At 47.1% G+C, this 20341-nt stretch overlaps 2 protein-coding genes across 2 annotated transcripts in view; one reads left to right on the forward strand and one right to left on the reverse strand.

The window, feature by feature from the left end:
* Ffar4 (free fatty acid receptor 4) overlaps window positions 1-9783 on the forward strand; it is an 18228-nt gene extending 8445 nt beyond the window's left edge. The window contains exons 2-3 of the mRNA XM_021152429.1: window positions 2805-2933; window positions 9132-9783. Of these exons, the coding sequence (XP_021008088.1) occupies window positions 2805-2933; window positions 9132-9521 (519 nt within the window). The 3' untranslated portion in view covers window positions 9522-9783. The remainder of the gene's footprint in view (window positions 1-2804; window positions 2934-9131) is intronic.
* Window positions 9784-12147: 2364 nt separating this feature from the next.
* Window positions 12148-20341, reverse strand: Rbp4 (retinol binding protein 4). The gene is made up of 6 exons (XM_021151613.2): window positions 20237-20341; window positions 19998-20126; window positions 19775-19911; window positions 19507-19613; window positions 13799-14011; window positions 12148-12433 (listed from the first exon to the last, which is right to left on the reverse strand). The coding sequence occupies exons 2-6, from the start codon at window positions 20106-20108 to the stop codon at window positions 12396-12398; spliced, it is 606 nt and encodes a 201-aa protein (XP_021007272.1). The 5' UTR covers window positions 20109-20126; window positions 20237-20341; the 3' UTR covers window positions 12148-12395.

The raw sequence follows: 20341 nt of genomic DNA on the forward strand, positions 1-20341 counted from the left end.
CAACAGAGGAAAAAAAATCTTGTTGTGGAAACTGTAGTGTGTCATAGTGTGTCTCACACTATGTCCTTTTGTCCATTTTTTTTTTTTTTTTTTTTGCTTGCAAATGTATGAGGCCTCTGGCTTCTCCTACTCTGTCAATACTGGAACCTCTCTGGGAATCCTCTCGGATAGCCTGTTGTTGCCCTGTGTCATAGTGATCCTATAATTTTGGATCTGAAGGACCGCCCCGTTTATGGACTCCTGTAGTTCACGGATGGGGTAGATGTTTGGGTGGACCAATTCAAAGCCCTGGATCTAGGCCTGAAAGGTATCTGAGCTGGTTAGCCAGAGAGGGATGAGGGAGGAGAGGATGGCTTCTCTCCCTTGTCTATGCTACTGCACAGCAGAGAGGAGGCAAGGCTGGCTTTCCATGTTCATGCCCTTGGGCTGGCTCACCCAAAACCTCCACATCCAGGGCTAGCTTTACTAAGCTGCCCCGGTGAGGTGCTGGGCAAGCCTTCTCTCATTAGCTGGGGATGGTGGGAGCAGAGGAGCCCGTTCAGAATGTTCAGCCCAGTTATAACCCATTCAGCAAAGCTGGAAGGAGAAGTAACATCCTTACCTCCATTTCCAATGTACAGATGTGATTAAGGCATTTCATTTTGTTGTTGCAAGCAAATAAATGTGGACAAAAGGGTGCACTGCGGGACACACTATGACACACTACAACTTCCAAACGAGACTTTTTCTTTCCTCATTTGGATTGAGGGTGGAGGTCGGGTACGAGGGGAGGAGGAGAAGAATGGGTTTGGAAGCATGGTAGTGAGACAGGGTCTCCCTACGTAGTCAAAGATGGCAGTTATCATGCCTCAGCCTTGCAAAGGCTGAGATGAGGGGCATGTGGTACCACATCTGGCAAGATTAAAACATTCTTAACGCCCTTCCCCCAATTAACTTCATACTTTTGGGGACAAAATATTGACAGTGAATACAATTAACTTTTAGTGTTTTAGACTTTATTTTTTTAATTAAAAAACATTTCTAGCCTTAGTTTCTCCCTCTGTGAAATGGAAAATCAATGTGAATCTCAATAAGGTTGCTGTAGGTGTAGATGTTACAATGTAGGAAGCAGTTCCAGTGCACAATTAGTGGTCAATAAATATGAAGTGCTGCTGTCTTCTACTAAAACTTAGTGAAACTTAGGGAATATTTCACAACATTTTGAGTTTGCTCAGTTATGATTCACGTTGGCAAATGTTAAAAAAATTATTTGTTTTTCTCTACTGTATGTATTATTCAATAATTATTGATCAAGTTTATGAATGAATGGCAACGCTCAGATGCATAGTCTATCAAAAAATCAGAGATATGACCTTTTACACTGCACATGCTCTTAAATATGTGGACTGATGTACGGGATCGTTTGGGGGTAAATTGTTTTAAATGGTTTTTGTTCTTATTGTCAAATAGGTAGAAGCGGTTCAGGTGTGGGAAGATACCTTTGTATTCATGCTTTATTTCCACTGATATATTTTACTCAGTGGAAGGAATTGTTGCAGTAATGGAATTCTTCCTGTTCAGTGGGTCCTTCACACCTACACTTTGTAGTTAGCATCAAACTTTTGAGTTCAACATTGCACCGTGGTAGCAGCACAACCAGACCCCTCCCCGCCCCCTTTACCACTCCAGCTGTTTGCTTTGGGGCTGTCCTAGTCCCAGAGAGGAGGCACACAAGGCCAAGGCTCCTAAGGCTGGGTACCATACACTTACTTTCTTGAAGAGGGATGACCTATTCTTTGAGGCAGACTGACACAGTATGCGCGCGCATGTGTGTGCGTGTGTGCCTGTGTGTGTGTGTGTGTGTGTGTGTGTGTGTGTGTGTGTGTGAGTGTGTGTGTATTGTTACTGTTTTGGAGCTTCATGTTTCTGCTTTTTAAAGATTTATTTGTTTTTATTTTATGTGCATATGAGTGTTTTGCCTACATGTGTGACTATGTACCACCTGCATGCCTGGTGTATGTGGAGACCAGACGATGGCACTGGATCCCCTGGAAATAGAGTTAATTACCATTGCCATGTGGCTGCTAGAAACTGAACCTTGGTCCTCTGCAAGAGCAGCAAGTGGTTAAGAGCACTCTCTTAACTAATGAGCCATCTCTTCAGCCCCATTTTTATGTGCATTTGTCTGTCTGTCTGTCTGTCTGTCTATTCATTTCCTAAGACAGGGTCTCACTATGTTGCCTGAGCTTGTCTCAAACTCCTTAGTTCTTGCAATCTTCTTGCCTTGGTCTTCAGAGTGGCTGGGGTACATGTGTGTACCTGACTTTGACACAGAGAGGCAACTGAACACCCCCAAGTAAGCAATACCTTATCCCAGCCCCTGGTGTTCAGCAAAGTGTCATTGCCCTGGCCCTACAGTCCTGTCCCCAAATGCTTGTGTTTGTTATGTTATTTCCCCATCTCTGTGTTCTTTCTAGGGTCATGTTTCTTCCTTTTAAAGCCTTTGAGAAGGTTCAAACACTCTTTGCTTGGCAGCCTAAGGAAGTGGAAAGACCAATCAATGAGAAATGTCTCCAGCTCTTACCTGCCTATGATGCTGGGGTTCAGGCGCTCTGGGCAATGAGAATTGTAACTATGGTAACCCTAAGCACCTGGGTGTAAGAGGCAACACCATGGGCAAAGGAGGAGTAGATTCTACGTCTTCCTGTCACAACAGCTTGTAACACACAGTGTCACAGTGTCCTGTAGCCCACAAACGAGGGCTGGGCTAAAGGCCAAGGAAGAAGCCAACATTTAAGTGATGTTGTTTTCTCTTTTGCAACCAGGAAATTCCGATTTGCACATTGGATTGGCCCAACCGCATAGGAGAAATCTCATGGGATGTGTTTTTTGTGACTTTGAACTTCCTGGTGCCGGGACTGGTCATTGTGATCAGTTACTCCAAAATTTTACAGGTATGTTTGTTTCAGTGTTGCTCTGAGCTTCACTCCATCTGGGCATTTCTGGCCAGAACTCCATCTAGAACTTCCCAGTCAGAGGACACTTTGGGGTCCTAACAGTACAATCCTAACTCACTGGGCAGATCCTCTGCTACCCCCGGAACAATGAGGGGTGAGTTTGTATATTTATTTTGCCTTTTGTTTTCTAACTAAGTTATGTTTTTGTGAATCTTTTTTTGGTTAATTATTAAAATAATACCAGGTTATAAAAACATTGGACAGAAAACAGGCAAAGAATTATGTAATGCAGAAGTTGAAAATCTGTTCTCTTCCCAACCTTAGTGACCCAACTATGTCTCTGTAGTATTATAGCATTATGAACACTTGTGTGTGTGTGATGCTGTTGGTGGCTTTTTTCCCCCCACTCACCACAGTATCAGGACGTCTCTCTATATCAGTTGCTGTATCTTATCTTGTTCTTGGTTAAGGGCTATACAGCTTTCGTCATTTAGGCATGATACAATCACTTTATGGACTTTGGAGTTGTGTCCGCTGTTTTCCCACAAACACAGCAGTGATCGCCAGTGTCTACTTCTTAAGATTTTTTTATGGCAGTATCATATACTAATATAACATCACACCCAGATTATGTATTCTGCTCACAAAATTGAACACAGTCATAAAGTGACTCCTGGATGGAGTCTAGAACTTGGCCACAAGTCCTTCCTGTCCCTGTGGGTCAGTAGCTTTATCCTTGGGAATATCCATTTCAGGTGTGTGCGGCACAGGAAATAAGCAAGGCCTTCTAGAAAAAGTAAACATATATACACAGATATATAAAAGATGGGCTGGCCTCTGCTTCCTGCCTCTAAAGGCATCCTCTTTGTATGGAAAGTACCACTAGCAAACACAACCATGCATATTACAAGGTAAACCTGTAAAGTTTACGTCAAAGCTCTGGAGCCCTCTTGACGGTGTGCAGTGACTGAATCCTGGTTTTATAGCATCTTACGTATGGCTCGAGATAAACAGGTGTATTGAAAAGGCCCTGCTCACCTTCTGGCCACTTTTACAACCCTTTATGGATCCGCAGCCCTCTTATAAAGCTCAGAGCCCATCCCAGGCCAACCTCACCTAAGGCTTCTGACCCTGGTTCTGGCCAAGATGGTGTTTAACTCACTACCCAGAGTTGTCCTACCAGATGGCTCTCCATCTCTAAAGAGATCAAGCTTGTGGATCTCTTTTTGAGGCCTATTCCAGTGTGCTTGCAATGAATGCTATGGCATATTTTAATGGCATATATATATATATATATATATATATATATATATATATCACAAGTCTATAACTCCCTATGTGAACTAGACTGGCCTGGAACTTGTAAGATCACAGGCACACACTACTACTGTGTTAGGATGCATTTAAAATTACCTTTTCTTTAGCAAGTATGCTTGTAGTGTTTATCAGGGAGCAAGCACTAAATCATTAGATCCTAATAAGATTCTCAGGTGAGACAATCCAGAGATGCCGTGCTGTTTAGCCAAGGTCATGCGCTTATAGGTGTCAGCTTCAGCATTGAAATCCAAGCAGACTGGACCCAGAGCCTCAACACTTGAGCTTCTCAGAGGTTTTCTTAAGAGTACTGTGCAGAATGCTGGCAGGGAGTGAGTGTGGTTCAGGAGTGTGCAAGTCAAGATCTGCCTAGAGGGATCTTTGGCGAAGAGACAGTGGAACAATGACACCGAGATTTAAAGCGAAGAAGACAGCAGCACAGCAGAGAGTGATGTTGTGTCATTGTGAGACGAAAGCAAGCTGTTAGCTGTTGCCCAAATGTGAAGGACCAACAAGGGGCAGAGAGCAAAGAACCATTGGAATAAACACGAGGCTTGGAAGGCTCTTTTAAAATTACCTATCTTTGAGGGTTGACTGCTGGTTTACTTTGCTGTGTGGCTTGGGCCTACTACGTTTACTTACTGAGTCCCAGTTCCATCTTCTTCAAAAAGGCAGCCTAATTCCCAGTGTGAACTTGCATAGGGCAAGTGTGTAAGAACGTCCTGGTCGCAGTAGGCACTGAACAATTCTGCAGATGTTCTTTGCTAGGCCAGGCTTCCTCCTAGCCCTTCCCTCTTCGTATGCCAGGAAGGGGCATCCCTGAGGTTTCCCAGAGCTTAAACAGCAGGTCAAGCTTTGGATAAGAAGAAGCAGTCATGGCAGAAGCCGACTGGCTGGGGCTGGGGGAGGGGCAGCAGCACCTGAGCTCCCCTTGTTGGAGATGGCTGCATATACGTGAGGCCCAAGCTTTGGAGCACAGAGAATGCTTGGCAGGGCCTCCGTGCTTGGGCTTTGGGCATGCCCAGCACAGGAATAAACCAGACAGCACTCTTAAATCTGATCATAGAACCCATTTCCGCACACAGAGCATCTCTCTCCATGGGTATTGCACAAAGCCCCCAGAGAAAAGCCCTGCTTCCAACCTTTGCTGCTTCTGCCCTGGGCAGTGGCTCAGAGTGGGTATCCAACTGCCTCTTCCCTTGCTGATCACCCTTCAGGAACTGCTTCATGTGCTAGCAGTGACTATTTTTGCCCTCTGCCCCCTCTGCTTCCTCTTTCTTTGTGATTCAGACGTGCCATACATTTTCAGTCCTATTTTTCCTATTGACATTTTCCCCAAGGGGATAGCTTCCCAGTAATTCCCAAGTATCTTAGTTAGACTTTTAGAGCTGGCAGCTTCAGACAAGGTTTCCCAGTTCACCCAGCAGCCATAATGCCGATGAACCCTGATGCATCTGCCATGTAACTGTATTTCTTGTTCTCCCTCCCACTGGCCACATACACAGGGCTCGGGGATGCTGTATGGGCAGGACTTCCTTGCTTCTTGCCTTGTGTCCAGCCTCTTCAAGAGAGAGTAGCATATATCATACCAAGAGAGCGTAGGGGCTTGGTAAATATTCATTGAAGGAACCAGTCACTCTAGGGCCTGCAGATGGAAATCCCTCTGCTTCCTGTAGACGCTCAACAGCTGAGAAACTAAAATTGGCTGAACCTGAAGCCTGACCCTCACGAGGAGCTGGCTACCACTTGGAACTGTGGTCATGTTATAGGCTTCGATTTGGGTCCTGAGTCCTGGAGACAACTGCTGAAATTTCCAGGTTCTTATGTTCTGGGATAGGAAAAAAAAATGCACCAGGGACACATGATTAATAATAGAAACAGGGACAGATTATTAAGAGAAAGACATTCCAGAGAATGGGAGGGATGTAATGAGCAGGGGGTGGGGTGGGGGGATGGGGGAGCTTGGGGGGGGGGTTCTATGTAAAAGAAGAAACCCAACAATGAGCCTCTGGTCTTCTGGTGGTTTATGGGTAATTTACATGGCACTTGTCTCTCCTGAGGTTGTATATTGCCTATGCATGGGCTGGCTTTTCTTTAACATGCTTGGCTGTTGCATGGGGGTTGGGTAGTATTTTGGGACTGAGGGATGCTGGGAGAACCTGGAGGCCAGTTCTGCCTTGGTATGTAAAATACCACCTTAGTCACTTGTCCCGGGGTCCAAAACCAAACAACCAGTCCTGGCCTTTTTCCACATGTTTATCTCGATGCTACTCTCTCCAGTCCTAGCTCTCCTCTTGCAGTTCGGGTCTCTTGGAGAGGAGACCTCTGGGAAGGTGGAGCATCTTGTCTGATGATTCTAATCAGGACACGACTGATTCGCCAATCAGCTCCACAAACGAGGCTCCACCCCTAGGGCTCCACCCCTGTCCGTGGGTATCCCCTTCCACTCACTGCCAGCCAGCTACTGTGGTCTGGTGTGGCAAAGGGGTGTTGGGTGGGAATAGGGTTTCCTCCTGGCCCGCAGAAGCTGACGTGGCTACAGTGAGTCACAAAAGGTCTGCTTTAAAATTGGTCTTTTTTTTTTTTTTTTTTTTTTTTTTTTTTTTTTTTTTTTTTAAGGTCTAGGGAGAAAAACTCCAAACCAAGCAGCTGTCTGGGATTAACAGTCCTTAAGCTCTTAAGAGCAAAAGTCATCTAGACAGTTCAAGAGAAGTGCGGATCCCTGGATCCCCTCACCGAGTCCAGGTGTCTCAAAGTGGGCCCGATTGGACGTGTGAAAAACACAACTTTTAGCATAAAGGAGATAAGAGATAATTTATTCTGAGTAGCCAGGGCCCAAGAATGGAGATCCATGCTACCTCACATTCCATGTTCCGACATGATATCTGTTTTATGAAGCTTTTTTTTTTTTTTTTTTTTTTTTTTTTTTAGAAAAGGGCAGTTTTCAGATACACTTTTGGGAACATCAGGTAAAAGGTGGGTCACAGCCAAGTAAGGAAACCTCTGCTATAGACCTGAGATGTCCGATGACATTCTTAGCTTTTCGGTTGGTGGTCGCACCTGTCAGTCCCAAGAATGTCAGGCCAGACCCAGAGTAGGTGCAGGATAACTTTTAAGGGGGCTAAAAGTGGCCAGAGATAAATTATAATTGGGCTCTGGAGCTGCTGCACTAATCTCTCAACAGCCTTCTAGCTGGTTAACCAGCCTTGTAGAAGGGTTAGTGTCAGGTGCAGTTCTTTATGGGAACTTTTGTTTGTAGACATTTTGTGTTTTACCAAGTTCCCAGTGGCCACAGAGCATATTCTCACGGGCACTGCTGCCCCCCTCAAGCCATTGTCCCCCCAAGCCCCTTGCCCTCCAGCCATTATCCCCTCACTGTTGCTGCCCCCCAAGCTATTGCCCCACAGCCATTAGCTATATGCCAGGGTGAAGAAGCACATGGGCACTGATGTGTGGGGCTCCTGAGGAGGGGGAACCCCAGGACATCCCCTAGGGGCTTGTTTTGCAGCTGAGAGTTAAGTGGCACTTCCTAAGAGCACACAAGGCAGTCCACCCAAGCCAGGGACGTTTGAAATCCTGGCTAGATGCTGGCCAGTCAATCTAATGTGGGACAGGGAGCAAGAAAGGACCCACATTTTATTACAATGCTTCATTTTTCTTCCTGATTCTACAAACTGTGGGGACTGTGGAATGGGGGCGAAACGGTGGTATCCATTAGAAAGAATTCTCTTGTGGGCTTGGCTAGGAGTCAGTCCCTTTGTTTATCACAGCCACTGCCAGGCACCTGCAAGAGCCTGACACAGAACTGGAATTGTCTATGGGGTGCCACCCCCCACCTGCACAGCTGAGTAATATGGAAACCCCTATGGACCGCAATTGTCACAGGTGGGGGCTGCAACTATTTAGGATCAGAAAAAAAGGACTTTCCACCAGTAACCTATGTTTCCCTGAGAGTTAATTTGCAAGAGCAGCGGTGGTGTGAACACACAGAGGAAGATTAAAGGTGACAACTGATAAAATAAATGTCTAGCGAGTGGCAGGGAGCCAAGGGGAAAGCGCAGCAGCCCTGACTGCTCACATCCTGGTGTTCTGGTTGTCAGGAGCTTTGAGAGGGTTCCAGTCTGTTCACTGGGCACCTGCGGTCCTTGCGTCTATCACAAACAGGTGGCTCTAAATGCCCCACACAGTGAGAGGCGATCATGTAATCATGCAATAGTTAAAACATCTATTCTTTAATTAGGGGATTAAAAGAATTGTAAGGAGAACCTTTTAAGGTTTTTTTTTTTTTTTTTGAGTTTAATTTGCCCAAATTGTGAATGATGCTAATGATTTTAAAATTACTTCCTCTGTCCAGATGCAAGGATCTTGGGAGAAAAGGCCCCATCCCCTACCCACATCCCCATGCAGAACTGGCAAGAGAGACAGAGACTGGGCCAGCCCCAGCAACGGAAGTTAGTAAGGGCCACTGACAAGGTCAGGGCACATCCCATTGGCTCTCTTCCCTCAGAACAAAGGTCAGGCCCATAGACTTAATGTCCTTCACATTCCAGGTTAGAAGCATCCAGTCAGACTGAAACCCACTATCGCTAGTCTCACTCCTATCCACCAGGCTGCAATTCTCAGTACCACAAAACAAAACCTACCAACGGGAGACCTCTGACATCGGCAGTGACTTGAGCTTTTTTTTTTTTTTTTTTCGAGACAGAGGCAGGGGTCCTGGCTGTCCTTGGAACTCTTTAAGGCTGGCCTGGCCTTGCACTCACAGAGATCCCCCTGTCTCTGTCTCCCATAGTGCATAGCGATCCCGGAGATTGCTGGGATCAAAGGCATGCCGCATCTGTGCCACCGTGACTCATTGCTGGTTCACTGTGTTTCCTGCAGATCACGAAAGCGTCACGGAAGAGGCTTACGCTGAGCTTGGCATACTCTGAGAGCCACCAGATCCGAGTGTCCCAACAAGACTACCGACTCTTCCGCACGCTCTTCCTGCTCATGGTGTCCTTCTTCATCATGTGGAGTCCCATCATCATCACCATCCTCCTCATCTTGATCCAAAACTTCCGGCAGGACCTGGTCATCTGGCCGTCCCTTTTCTTTTGGGTGGTGGCCTTCACGTTTGCCAACTCCGCCCTAAACCCCATTCTGTACAACATGTCGCTGTTCAGGAACGAATGGAGGAAGATTTTTTGCTGCTTCTTTTTCCCGGAGAAGGGAGCCATTTTTACAGACACGTCTGTCAGGCGAAATGACTTGTCTGTTATTTCCAGCTAACTAGCTGCTGGTGCCAGGTGAACCACGATGTGCATGTAAAGGGAGTTAACTTCAGGGAAAGCCCACCAGTGCGCCCTGCTTTAAAAATACCCGACTTCCAACAGCACGCATCTATGGAGCCAGCAAATTAAGGAATGATGGCTCAGTATAAAAATATTTTTCCTTAAAAGAACTTTTTCTATGGGTTCCTTTTGTGAACTTTTTTTTAGTGTGTTTGTAATATGATCTAGTTAATAAATTTTTATTTATAACTGTTCCTACACATAAATCTCTATCTTGTGATTGCTGAAGCAAACCTTGGAGCTGATTCAGAGCTCAGATTTCCCTGTAAAGGGTCATGGCCACCCTGAGTCCCTACCTTGGGCTCATAAAGCCTTGAGATCATTTATTCATTCCTATCAAGACTGCTTAAAGAATTTCCAAGGAACAATTAAAGATGACTTTTTTCCCCCTATGTATTAAAAATAGGCTGGGGACATGGCTCAATCATAGTGTGGCTCTAGGTTCAATCCCCAGTACATTAAAAAGAAAGGAAGAAAAAGAAAAATACTACAGACCACTTGACCCCTTTAGTAGATGGAGCACCATAGAATCAAAGAGGGGAGGATGGAGGAATGATGGAGAAGGACCTCAAGAGTAGATGCTTCATCACCCCACCTATCACCCCTTTGAAACACCTGCCTGGCTGTGTGGAGGCTTTGGAACTAGGACCCAGTGGTAAAGCAGAGAGCCCCTGGCTCTGTTCTCAGGGAACTTCTTCTTGAGGCAGGGGGTCATACATGCTAAACAGAAGCCAAGGAGTACTGTAGCACCCTACCGTGACCAAGCACACTGGAGAAAATAGGACAGGGTGATGGTTGTTTGTAGGGTAGGAGTGGGCTCGGAAACACTGAAGAGCAGTAGTCAAGTTGAAAGACAAAGGGTAAGAAACAGTCATGGGGATCCAGCGGAAGGGCCTTTGCAGGAAGGGAGAGGCTGGTGAGCCGCGTGGTCCAGGAACTGCAAACTGTTGACTGAGCTGCCTTTGTACTTGATGCTTGGAAAGAGGGGTGCTCCCATGCCAATAAAGTTCCAGGGCTAGGTTGGGAGGGCCTGGCAGGCCAGCATAGAAGTTGCCAGTGTTCAGTGGGCAGCATTGAGGTTTACTATGGGAGGTCTAAAGAATGAATGTGTTTCCTCAGGCACCGGCTTGAAGGAGCGAGAGTAAAAATGGAGACCAGGTGTGTGGCTGCCGGAAGGAGCAAAGCTGACGAGACATTGGGGCTACGTGGCATCAGTGAAGGACTGTGTGCAATCATCGTGGGCTGTGCTTGGGAGCATGAGACGGTTCACATAAATAGGGTGCCTCCTGGACTTTAAGCCTGGCACTGGTTAGATAGTGGAGCAGGCCACACAACTCAGGATACCTGGGAAGCTAATGGGGTTTCATTTAGAGCATATCATGTGCTTGAAATCCCAGTGAGGCAGCTGGATGAAGAAGGAAGGAATCGGACCTGACGATACAATGGTGTTGGGGAATGGAGATGGTGTTTAGGAACCCACGGTTTTATGAAATAGCCTGGGAGAAGGTGAAGAAAGGAAAGGAGCCACAGGCAACCGCTGAGCCCCAGGAAATGCCAATGTGTAGGTCTGAGGTATGATTTATGGTGACCATGACAGTAAGTACGAAATAACAAGGCGCCTTTGTTCCTGTGGAGTTAATGGATTTGATACACTGATGCTGTTTTGAATGGGTATATGAATATCTTATGGCTGTGGTGTCAAACTGGAGCTGAGGAGCCAGACCGTCAGCTTGCTCTAAGAGTGGAAAGCTGAGTTTTCTCATGCATGGTTGTTTCCTCTGCCCTTGCTAGACAACCAGGCTCACAGGCGCTTGGTGTGAGCTCCCTACGGTCCTTAAAAACATCAGCAAAACAACGCCAACACACTTCACAGATGTCCTCCTGTCCAAAGTGTTTCTCACAGCTCCTTCGCATGCTTGCAGACATTGTATGGACTGTCTATCCATCAAGCAGGGAGCACTTGCTTCCCAAGTATCATGAGAGAAGCCACAAAACCAGCCCCCAATCTCACAGCTCCAAACTAGATTAGATTTAAAACCCAGATCCTCTGGCACCACGGCCTTGCTGAAAAACAGGCTCCCAGGAACCCCTGGGGAACCGAGACAATTACTGATGATGGTATGGTCCTGGCTGCTTCCTCTCCCACCTTGTTATTTCCTGCACAGTCTTGTTAGGGGGTGCTGGCTTCCAGAGCCCCATCCCTAAACTTTCCCAAGGGAACACCAAGGCAGCTTGCTCTTCAATGTTCTGCACCTATCTGAAAAACAACTGTGAGTCACACTAGAAGCAATGAAGAGCAGAGTGGCTTCCCAGAGTTCTCTCTGACCCAACTCTCTCCAGAGGTGAGCCTTCTGCCCTGCTCACCTCACGGGCCCAGGGCTGACAGCCATAGGTTTGATGGTGTGGCCATTCACTTCCTCTCTGGCTGCCAGTGCCTTGGTAGGCCATTTTTTAAGATCTTCTTGGATCTTAAAACCCTTTCTTAGGAAGTTAGAAACCAGTCTTTAATCTGGTCTTGGCATCTAAAAGTGCAACCCCGCCACAAATAAGTCTCCAACTCATAGGAAGATGGTGACTATATGTTTAATAAACCAAGTTTGGAATCCCAAGCCTCAAACGTCTTTCAGGGACCTTCAGTAAGACATACAGTTGTGTGAACAGAGTCAGTCACTCCCATGTACTTTGGACGATGGTTTAATGTCCACCTAGAGAAGGTAGGGGAGGTGAGGGAAACTAAACTTCTAAGATAAATAGAAATGAAGACCAGATGAAAGCTAATCAGAAGTTTTCAAACTTCACATCCTAGACGTTGCTACAAACTGTTTCTGGAGGGTCTGCTTTGACAGTAACCTGAAATACAGAAAATAAGACCATAATGAGAGAGATGGATCGTTAGTCCGGTGCTTATGTAGATTAATGAACACCCGGGCAGCCATAGAGCAAGCGGCCACTCATAGGCATCTGTGTGGCTTACTTCACAGGTTCCCTGACAGTTGATGCTCAAGCTCTTTACATCCTCCAGGGAGCAGCATGGCTGAGGGCACAGGACCTGCGGCATGAGTCACTATCCATTTATCCCACAATGGATTCCCACCCCATTGCATCTCCAAGTGCCTTTGAAGCCCACCCTCCTGCCTTGAGACATGAGGGCCACACCTACCTGACCTCAGCTTCACTGCTATAGCTTCATAGCCTACATGATGTCCCTGTCCTGCCCGGGTCACCAGGAGGCCCCACAAGGAACTCCATGGTGACAGACATCTGAGTTTGCATTCAACTTATCCATCTATTGGAGATCGAAGGCAATGTATTTAACTTTATTTAGCCTCCATCTTCCTCACTGGTGGAGTATGTATAGCTATAAAGTGTCTCCAAGGGTTAACTGGGGTGAGTTAGGTGAAAGCCTCTGTGGTGCCTGGGGGTGACACAATCCTTCACTGGCCCCACTTTCAGCTCCCTTCCCCAGTCCACCCCTGGTGGCACTTTCATATCTATATACGTCTGAGCTCATGTTGTTGGTATATTGGATCACTGAGATGCCTAAGAAAAAATGTTCTTTTTCTACACCCCAGCAGGACCCTTTTTGGAATTTTGAGGCTCAATTGCCCATACAAATGAGTGCAGGTCAATTCAAAATTGGTAGCCCACTTCCCCACCATGTTTCTGAGTTTTAAGTTAGGATCCGTTAAGGACAATAGCTATTAAAGTATCCCACGATTATCCTGGCGACTTCCCCTAGGAAACCCAAGTGGAGACCCCGTGAGCTAATTGAGTGGTGTTTGGTTTTGTGTCGAATCAAGAACATTTCAGGCACCAGTCTTTAAAGACCTGCTGCACTGATGCCTTTGTTTATGGTTTTACATAAAATGGCTGCATGCCTCATCCAGTTCTTTGCGAGGGACACTTCTCCACCAAACTCTAATTCCTGCAGAATGGTTTCTCAGGGTTGTGGCATCATAAGCAAAATGTGGGGAGTAAAATATAAGGAGAAGAGAGTGACTCCACAGCTTTGGTTATTGAAAGTGCTAGGGTTTGGGGAAAAGAACCTTTGGACCCTTCTCCGTATGGCTGATGGCAAAGCCCTAGGAAAAAATTAATCAAGAAGGGCGAAGCCTTGGCCCAAAGGAGGCTCCTCAGGCAACCCACTTGCACAGATTGATGCTGCACCCTCTTACTGGCCCAGCCCTGCCAAGTTCCCCAGGAAGACTTGCTCACCATTGTGTTCAATCCATCTGTACTGCCTCTCTAGGCATAGCTCCTCCTGCCGCTGCCTCACCAGCCTCCGTGTCTCTGGGCTCAGGCCATTGGGGTCACGAGAAAACACAAAGGAGTAACTGTCTGCACAGGTACCATCCAGATTCTGCAGGCGGCAGGAGTACTGCAGAGCGAAGGTGTCGTAGTCCGTGTCGATGATCCAGTGGTCATCGTCTGTAAGTCGGAGAGACACAGTGGCCCCAGGGGCCTGACCAACTTGCTACCACTGATGCCATGGAACTCACAGCCTTTCCTTAGTGAAAGGAGGCTGCCGAGATTCCTGACAGCTTCTGGACAACTGGGCAAGCGAGAAAGGATCTTGCTCTCTTCCCGGAAAGGTGTCCTGGCACAGAAGGCATGTCCTTCATGTCAGTGTCTCCTTGGTAGCAGAAGACACAAATCTTGTCTTGGTATAGAGGGCACCTCATTCACGTCATCAGCTTCTTGATAACTGATAGCACAATGCTTTCTTAAAGGACCACTGAGGCTGTACTACTGTCTTCACTACTACACCCTCCAATAACATGTGTCTCTGTCTAATGTCTATCGCCCTCAACTTATGCCACCAACAACTCGAGGTCACGACTTATTCATGCTCCACAGAATCTACCCTCCGACCGTCTCTCTTAGCCCCACTGTTCTCCTATTGGATGGACTAGAGGATGCCAATCCGATGGTAATAGTTTTTCAGGCTCTACCCTGATTCACGCTTAGGCATCCTATTCACTTCCTCCGGTTGACAACTGGGATGCCTAGGGGCAAAAGATGCTCATTATCCAGCTTCAAATACTCATTAGAATTTATATTTGGAGTGGGCAGGGTTGTTAAGGAGATATAGCCTGGTGGGTAATTGTGCTTGCTCTGCAAGCATAAGGACCTGAATTCAAATTCCCATGTAAAATGCCAGACTGCTATGTGGGCCTGAAAACCTAGCTCTGGGAGGCGGGGACAGGCAGATCCTGGGAGGTTACTGGCAAGTCAGAAACAGCAAGCTTCCTGGTGCAGTGAAAGACTGCTTCAAAGGAATGAGACTGTCAGCAAGTGTTCTGATACCCAGTGCTCTGCTCTGAGCAGGTTCATACACCTTCACACTCACATGCATACAATGGATGCACGTACACACACACACACACACACACACACACACACACACACACACACACGGTATTTCTTGTATCTTTCAAAACCATACACTATTACTCCACATTACAGATGAGCAAACAGAGACACAGAAAAGAGAAGTAATTCCCAAAGGATTAGGGCGCTGGGCAGAGCTGGTGTTCAGCAGGAGAGCATATCTCCAGAGCTTGCACACTTAACCTATGCCAGTGTCTCCAGACACTAGGTAAATTGGGGGCAAAGGGGACAAGAACAAACAGGTTGTTTTTTGTTTTTTGTTTTTTGTTTTTTGTTTTCCCTCTCACACCCAGGTCTGAAGCAAGGAACCATCTACCTATGTAAGGGTTCATATTGGAGGAAGACAGAGCAACCCAGATGTCAAAACATGACAGCATGCGAGGCCACCCATGTCCCCACTGTAAGTCAGCAGTGTGTGTGGCTCTCTCTGGACACTTGAGATACCAGCCTAAGGTCTGGCTCAGCCCCTGAGCCCAGACCCACAGGGGCACTGCTCAGGAAAGGATATGCAGCCCCCTCCTCCTCAGCCCCTGCCCCCACCTGACAAGAAGAGGAATGAGCCACTCCCTTATCTTCTGGGCTTTCAGAACCCTGGCTTGAAAATGTCCCTGCCCCACAACTCATCTGCTAGGCAGTGACCGTGAAGTTCCTCAGTAGACAGACCAGGAATAGAGAGGAGCCACATGGCTGCTGCTGCCATCCTCAGGCTCCACCCTCCTCCCCAGGCTCCACCCTCCTCCCTAGGCTCCTGAGTATGAGGCAGAGTCTTCCCATCTCTGGATAGTGTCATGGGAGCACAGTGTCACAAAAGGCATCCCGGGAGCCTGTCTCAGATCAAAAGGAACTCATGTTTCAACTAGTACGTCAACTCATTGTCTACGCACTTAGCCCGGCACACCGGCAGCTTAACAATTTTTTTTTTTTTTTTTTTTTTTTTTTTTTTTTTTTTTTTTTTNGAGACAGGGTTTCTCTGTGTAGTCCTGGCTGTCCTGGAACTCACTCTGTAGACCAGGCTAGCCTCGAACTCAGAAATCCGCCTGCCTCTGCCTCCCGATTTTTATCACCAAATGGTTGCCGGCATATAAAATACGACCTAAGAGCTAACTTTCAATGTCTGGTCGTAGTGCCCTTGGCTACTGCTTTTGACTTAAAAGAAGGCCTGAATTGGTTTGGTTTGTCTCCAGGTTGTTTCTGGCAGAATAGTTCAATCACGAAGAGTCCTAACAAACTTGGCCAGATACTCCCTCCTAACAGTATTTGCAAGAGAAGATCTGCCAGAGCACAGCTAGAAAGAATGAACTTGGCCCTCCAGCCTTCCCTCCTGCCTCTGGGTAGGGTTCCTCTGAGAGAGACATGCCAAGTCTTCCCCGACATCACCTAACTGCACACAATGGGCTGTGGCGAGAGTGCCTGAGGCAGAGACTATAATGTCTGGCAGTCCCTGACTCCCCTCCAAAATCCAGAATATAACATTACACTGCGGCTGTGTCTACAGTGAACTGAACTGACAGGTCGAGAGCTTAGAAATGCCTGGTTTCAAATGTTCCACAGAGGGTCTTGGTGATTAACTTTCTTAAAAGATCTGCCATTCACTGCTCTCACTTGCTGTGGCCCTAGAAAATGTTCCCTTGGCTCCCGAGACCTATGTCTTCCAGGGGAGGGGCTTCCTATGATTCGCAGGCAGAAGGACCTAAGACCTAAACCAGCCAGGGTACAGATTCCAGTCCACTTCCAACTAGTCATAGCCATAACCTTGGTAAAGGAATGAAGTCTGAGACCTCCCATGGTTTGAATTATCTAGCCCACTGGTGCTCAAACTTCACAGAGAAGAAGGAACTCACCAGAGGAATGTATTGAAAATGGAGACAACAGTGTTCTACTCCGAAGAGTTTCTGATTTGGACCCATAAATCTGCACTTTGAAAAAAATACTGCAGCTGATTTAGTTGAAGTTGGCCAGAGGGCAGTGACTTTCAGAAACACTGATGTAGATGTTCAAGCCTCACATTAAATAATTGTTCCTCTATTAACAAGGATCCTTTGGCCAAGAGAGTGGCAAAATTTATTTGAGACAAGGAAGAAAGAAGTCTTAGTTCATGTTTTTTTCCGGGAGGGCATAACAAAATAATGATCGTAGCCAATATTTAATAAGCTCTTATTAGGCACCAAGCTAAACCCGTTCATGTATTACCATGAGTAGTTCTTTCAACAGTCTTTTAAGTAGGAACTATTCCTTAACTTAAGTTGATAGCAGAGGAAATCAGATTTTAGAGAATCTAGTCTGCAACTATGTCTGTTTGACCAATATAGGCTGATAACAATGACCTTTACTTTTGAGATGTCTCACTCCGAGCGTAGAATGAGAAGAGAAAGAGATCCGTACAGAGCATGCTCAAGGAGGGGGCAGCAGACCAGAGCAGTCTGCTTGCACTGAAGGAGGGAGCATGGTATTAGAGCTCTTGCTTACCATGGTCTGGGTTCGATTCCCAGGCCATTTATGGGGGATAGAAAAAGTAAAAACAGTGCCAAGGAGTCAGCTCCTCATTTCACCCAGCTGACAAGCTCACGGTAAGCCACTATGCCTTTAGCTCTCTATTCTACTACAATAGGGATTCAGGATGGCCAGAATTTTCTTGGAACTCCAGCATCAGCTATAGATGTTTATTATATTTAATTTGCCTTGGATTATTTCCAATCAGCCTGCCTTATTACAAATATATCCATTTGGAAAGGTGTAGAATGTGACGAGGAGAGAGACAGAATTTTGGCCTGCAACCTCCTGTCCAAATTCATGCTTAATGTAAGGTTAAGGTCAAGGAAGGAAATTAGCACAAGGAATGAATTTGGAGTTTATGAAGAAGGTCCCCAGACAAGCATATTAAACAGTGGAAGGCAGATACCTCAAGTGAGTTGGTGGACTCAGAAAACAGGGGTAATGGCAGGGGAAATGTTTCTATACATCATTTGGGCTAAGAGGTGTCACCAGGTCCCAACAGTTAGCTGTGTGTGTGCCCCTGGTGCACTCATTTCTGAACTTAAATAGTAAACTTGTACCTGAAGATATCTGTGAGTTCTCCCACTCGAGACCCAGAATATAAAGCTATGATTTCTTTACCTAGGAGTAAGATTTCTTTACTAAGAAGAAATACTAGCCAACACAGAATTTATGCCTCGGACATTCTTCCTAGCGTTTTCTGCACACCCGTGCATTATATCTTCACAGTTCCACGACCTGGATGCTGTGATTCTGTCTACTTTGCACAGGAAGAAAGTGGGGCACAGAAAAGTTAGGTAACAACTCAGGGTCCCACGGGTAATAGTTTAGTTAGGATTTGAACTTAGGTTGTGGGTGTGTGGGTATGAACGTGTGTGTGCACAGGAGTGCGCGAGCACGCACTCGCGAGCACCCGCACACACACACACACACACACACACACACACACACACACACACACAAGTGTGCATGTACAAGCCCCTGCACCCGTATGTTTGGAGATAGATTCCAGAACCTCGTGAATGTTAGACAATTGTTCTACCAATGAACTACATCTCCAGCACTCAGTCAGTCTAACTTTAATGTGGCATACTTAACTATTACCCTGCACATGGTCTTTTTGGAAAGGTAAAGTAAGGAGAAATTTATCCTGGACACCCCCTTCACCCTAGGAAAGTGATTCTCACCCTTCCTAATCCCGCCATCCTTTAATACAGTTCCTCATGTTGCAATAACCACCAACCATAAAATTATTTTTGTTGCCACTTCATAACTGTAATTTTGCTACTGCTATGAATCATAATGTAAATAAACATCTGTGTTTTTAGATAGCTTGAGGTGGCTCCCGTGAAAAGGTCATTTGACCCCCCAAGGGTCTCAGAACACAGGTCTAGAACCATTGCCTTAGGGTTGAGATTAGTTCCTTCTTTCTGAGATCTCACAATACTTCTTCCCACCCTAAATTATTCCTTAGTTATCAAGTAGCTTTCGGATCTATAATTTAAGTGAAATGGGCTGGGGGAGTCAAAGAACATGTCAATTGTGTGTCCTGAAAAGAATCCCAAACTTTAGGGAACTTTGTTGGGAGTTTTCAAAATCCTGCCTTGCATATGAGTTTTTAAGGAAAGGAGACTATTGCATTCAGAACACTGCCTAGATGGTAGTCCACCGGGAGGGGCCTGTGCTGTGACCCAGCTCAGACACATAGTCCCCTCCTCTTGGATATCGGTCTCTAGCTCGGCCGATGTTCCGAATTGTCGTACTGTCTCAGAGATTCCACTCCAAGAGACAGAGTGGAGTGGTAATGTGGGGAGGCAGCGTGGAGTAAGTCACAGTGGGATGATCAGGGAAATGGTACCTGATAAGCCCAAAGGCCCTTCCGAACTTAGATCAGGTATTTTAGGCTGAGAATCCAGTCGCTTCTAATCCCACATTCCCTAAATTCAGACAGGGCTGAGGGTTCTGCCTCTCGAAGCCCTTCCCAATGGTGCCGCTGAACAGAAACTCAGTGATTTGGCCATGTATGCCCCACTACTCACTTCCTCGCTGGAGAAAGGAGGCAACACCCCAGTACTTCATCTTGAACTTGGCAGGATCTTCAGTGTCTGTGAAAGTGCCCACCATGTCTGCACACACTTCCCAGTTGCTGCAAAAGCCAAGAGAATCCTGAGCCAAGCCAGGAAAGGGCTTCTACCTCATCCAAGGTACTCCTTTCCCATCCCAGCGAGGGTTGGGCTCCCAGGGAGCCAAAGGCAAAGGCGGGAGGCACCTTGGAACGCCGCACACAGCCCACCAGAGGCCACTGACCTCAGAAGACGGACTCGTCCCTTGGCTGTGGCGCTCATATGACCCTTCTCGTCCACAGAAAACTCAGCGATGATGTTGTCTTGCAAAAAGAGACCCTCGGGGTCCTTTTTGGCGATGGCATACCAGAGCCCAGAGAACTGAGAAAGAGATGAGAGAGCTAGGGACTGGAGTCTGGGCTCCACCTCTGACCCGCAGGAATCGGGGAACCCGGGCTGATACCTACACGAGCCTTGTCGAAGTTCTCCTTGACTCGGAAGCTGCTCACCCTGCAGTCGCGCTCGGCGTTGCCGCCTCCCAGAGCCGCCAGCAGCACGAGCGCCCACACCCACTCCATCTCACCCCGGAGTCTGCCCTGCGGGACAGGCGCAGGGTGAACGCGGGGCCGGAGGACCGAGGCTGCCCGTCGCCCCCTCCCGCCCCACCCCGCCCCGCAGGTCCCCGGGGGAGCGCGCGGTGGCTCACCAGCAGGAGCCGCGTGCAAGCCTGGCCGCCGCGTTCGCGCGCGCGTGGAGCGACGGAGGCGAGCGGCCGCCGGTCCTTTATAGCTCCGGGGGGAGGGGGTCGCGC

Source organism: Mus caroli, chromosome 19 (assembly GCF_900094665.2).
Source record: "Mus caroli chromosome 19, CAROLI_EIJ_v1.1, whole genome shotgun sequence".
Lineage (NCBI taxonomy): Eukaryota > Metazoa > Chordata > Mammalia > Rodentia > Muridae > Mus > Mus caroli.

Bases quoted from the DNA above. Each gene is read 5' to 3' on its own strand.
- Rbp4 (XM_021151613.2), bottom strand. From the start codon at position 20,108: ATGGAGTGGGTGTGGGCGCTCGTGCTGCTGGCGGCTCTGGGAGGCGGC. The intron at 19,614-19,774 runs GTCAGTGGCCTC...TGGCTTTTGCAG, and splicing joins GGACGAGTCCGTCTTCTGAG to CAACTGGGAAGTGTGTGCAG. The intron at 12,434-13,798 runs GTGAGCAAGTCT...TCTGTATTTCAG, and splicing joins CAGATGGATTGAACACAATG to GTTACTGTCAAAGCAGACCC.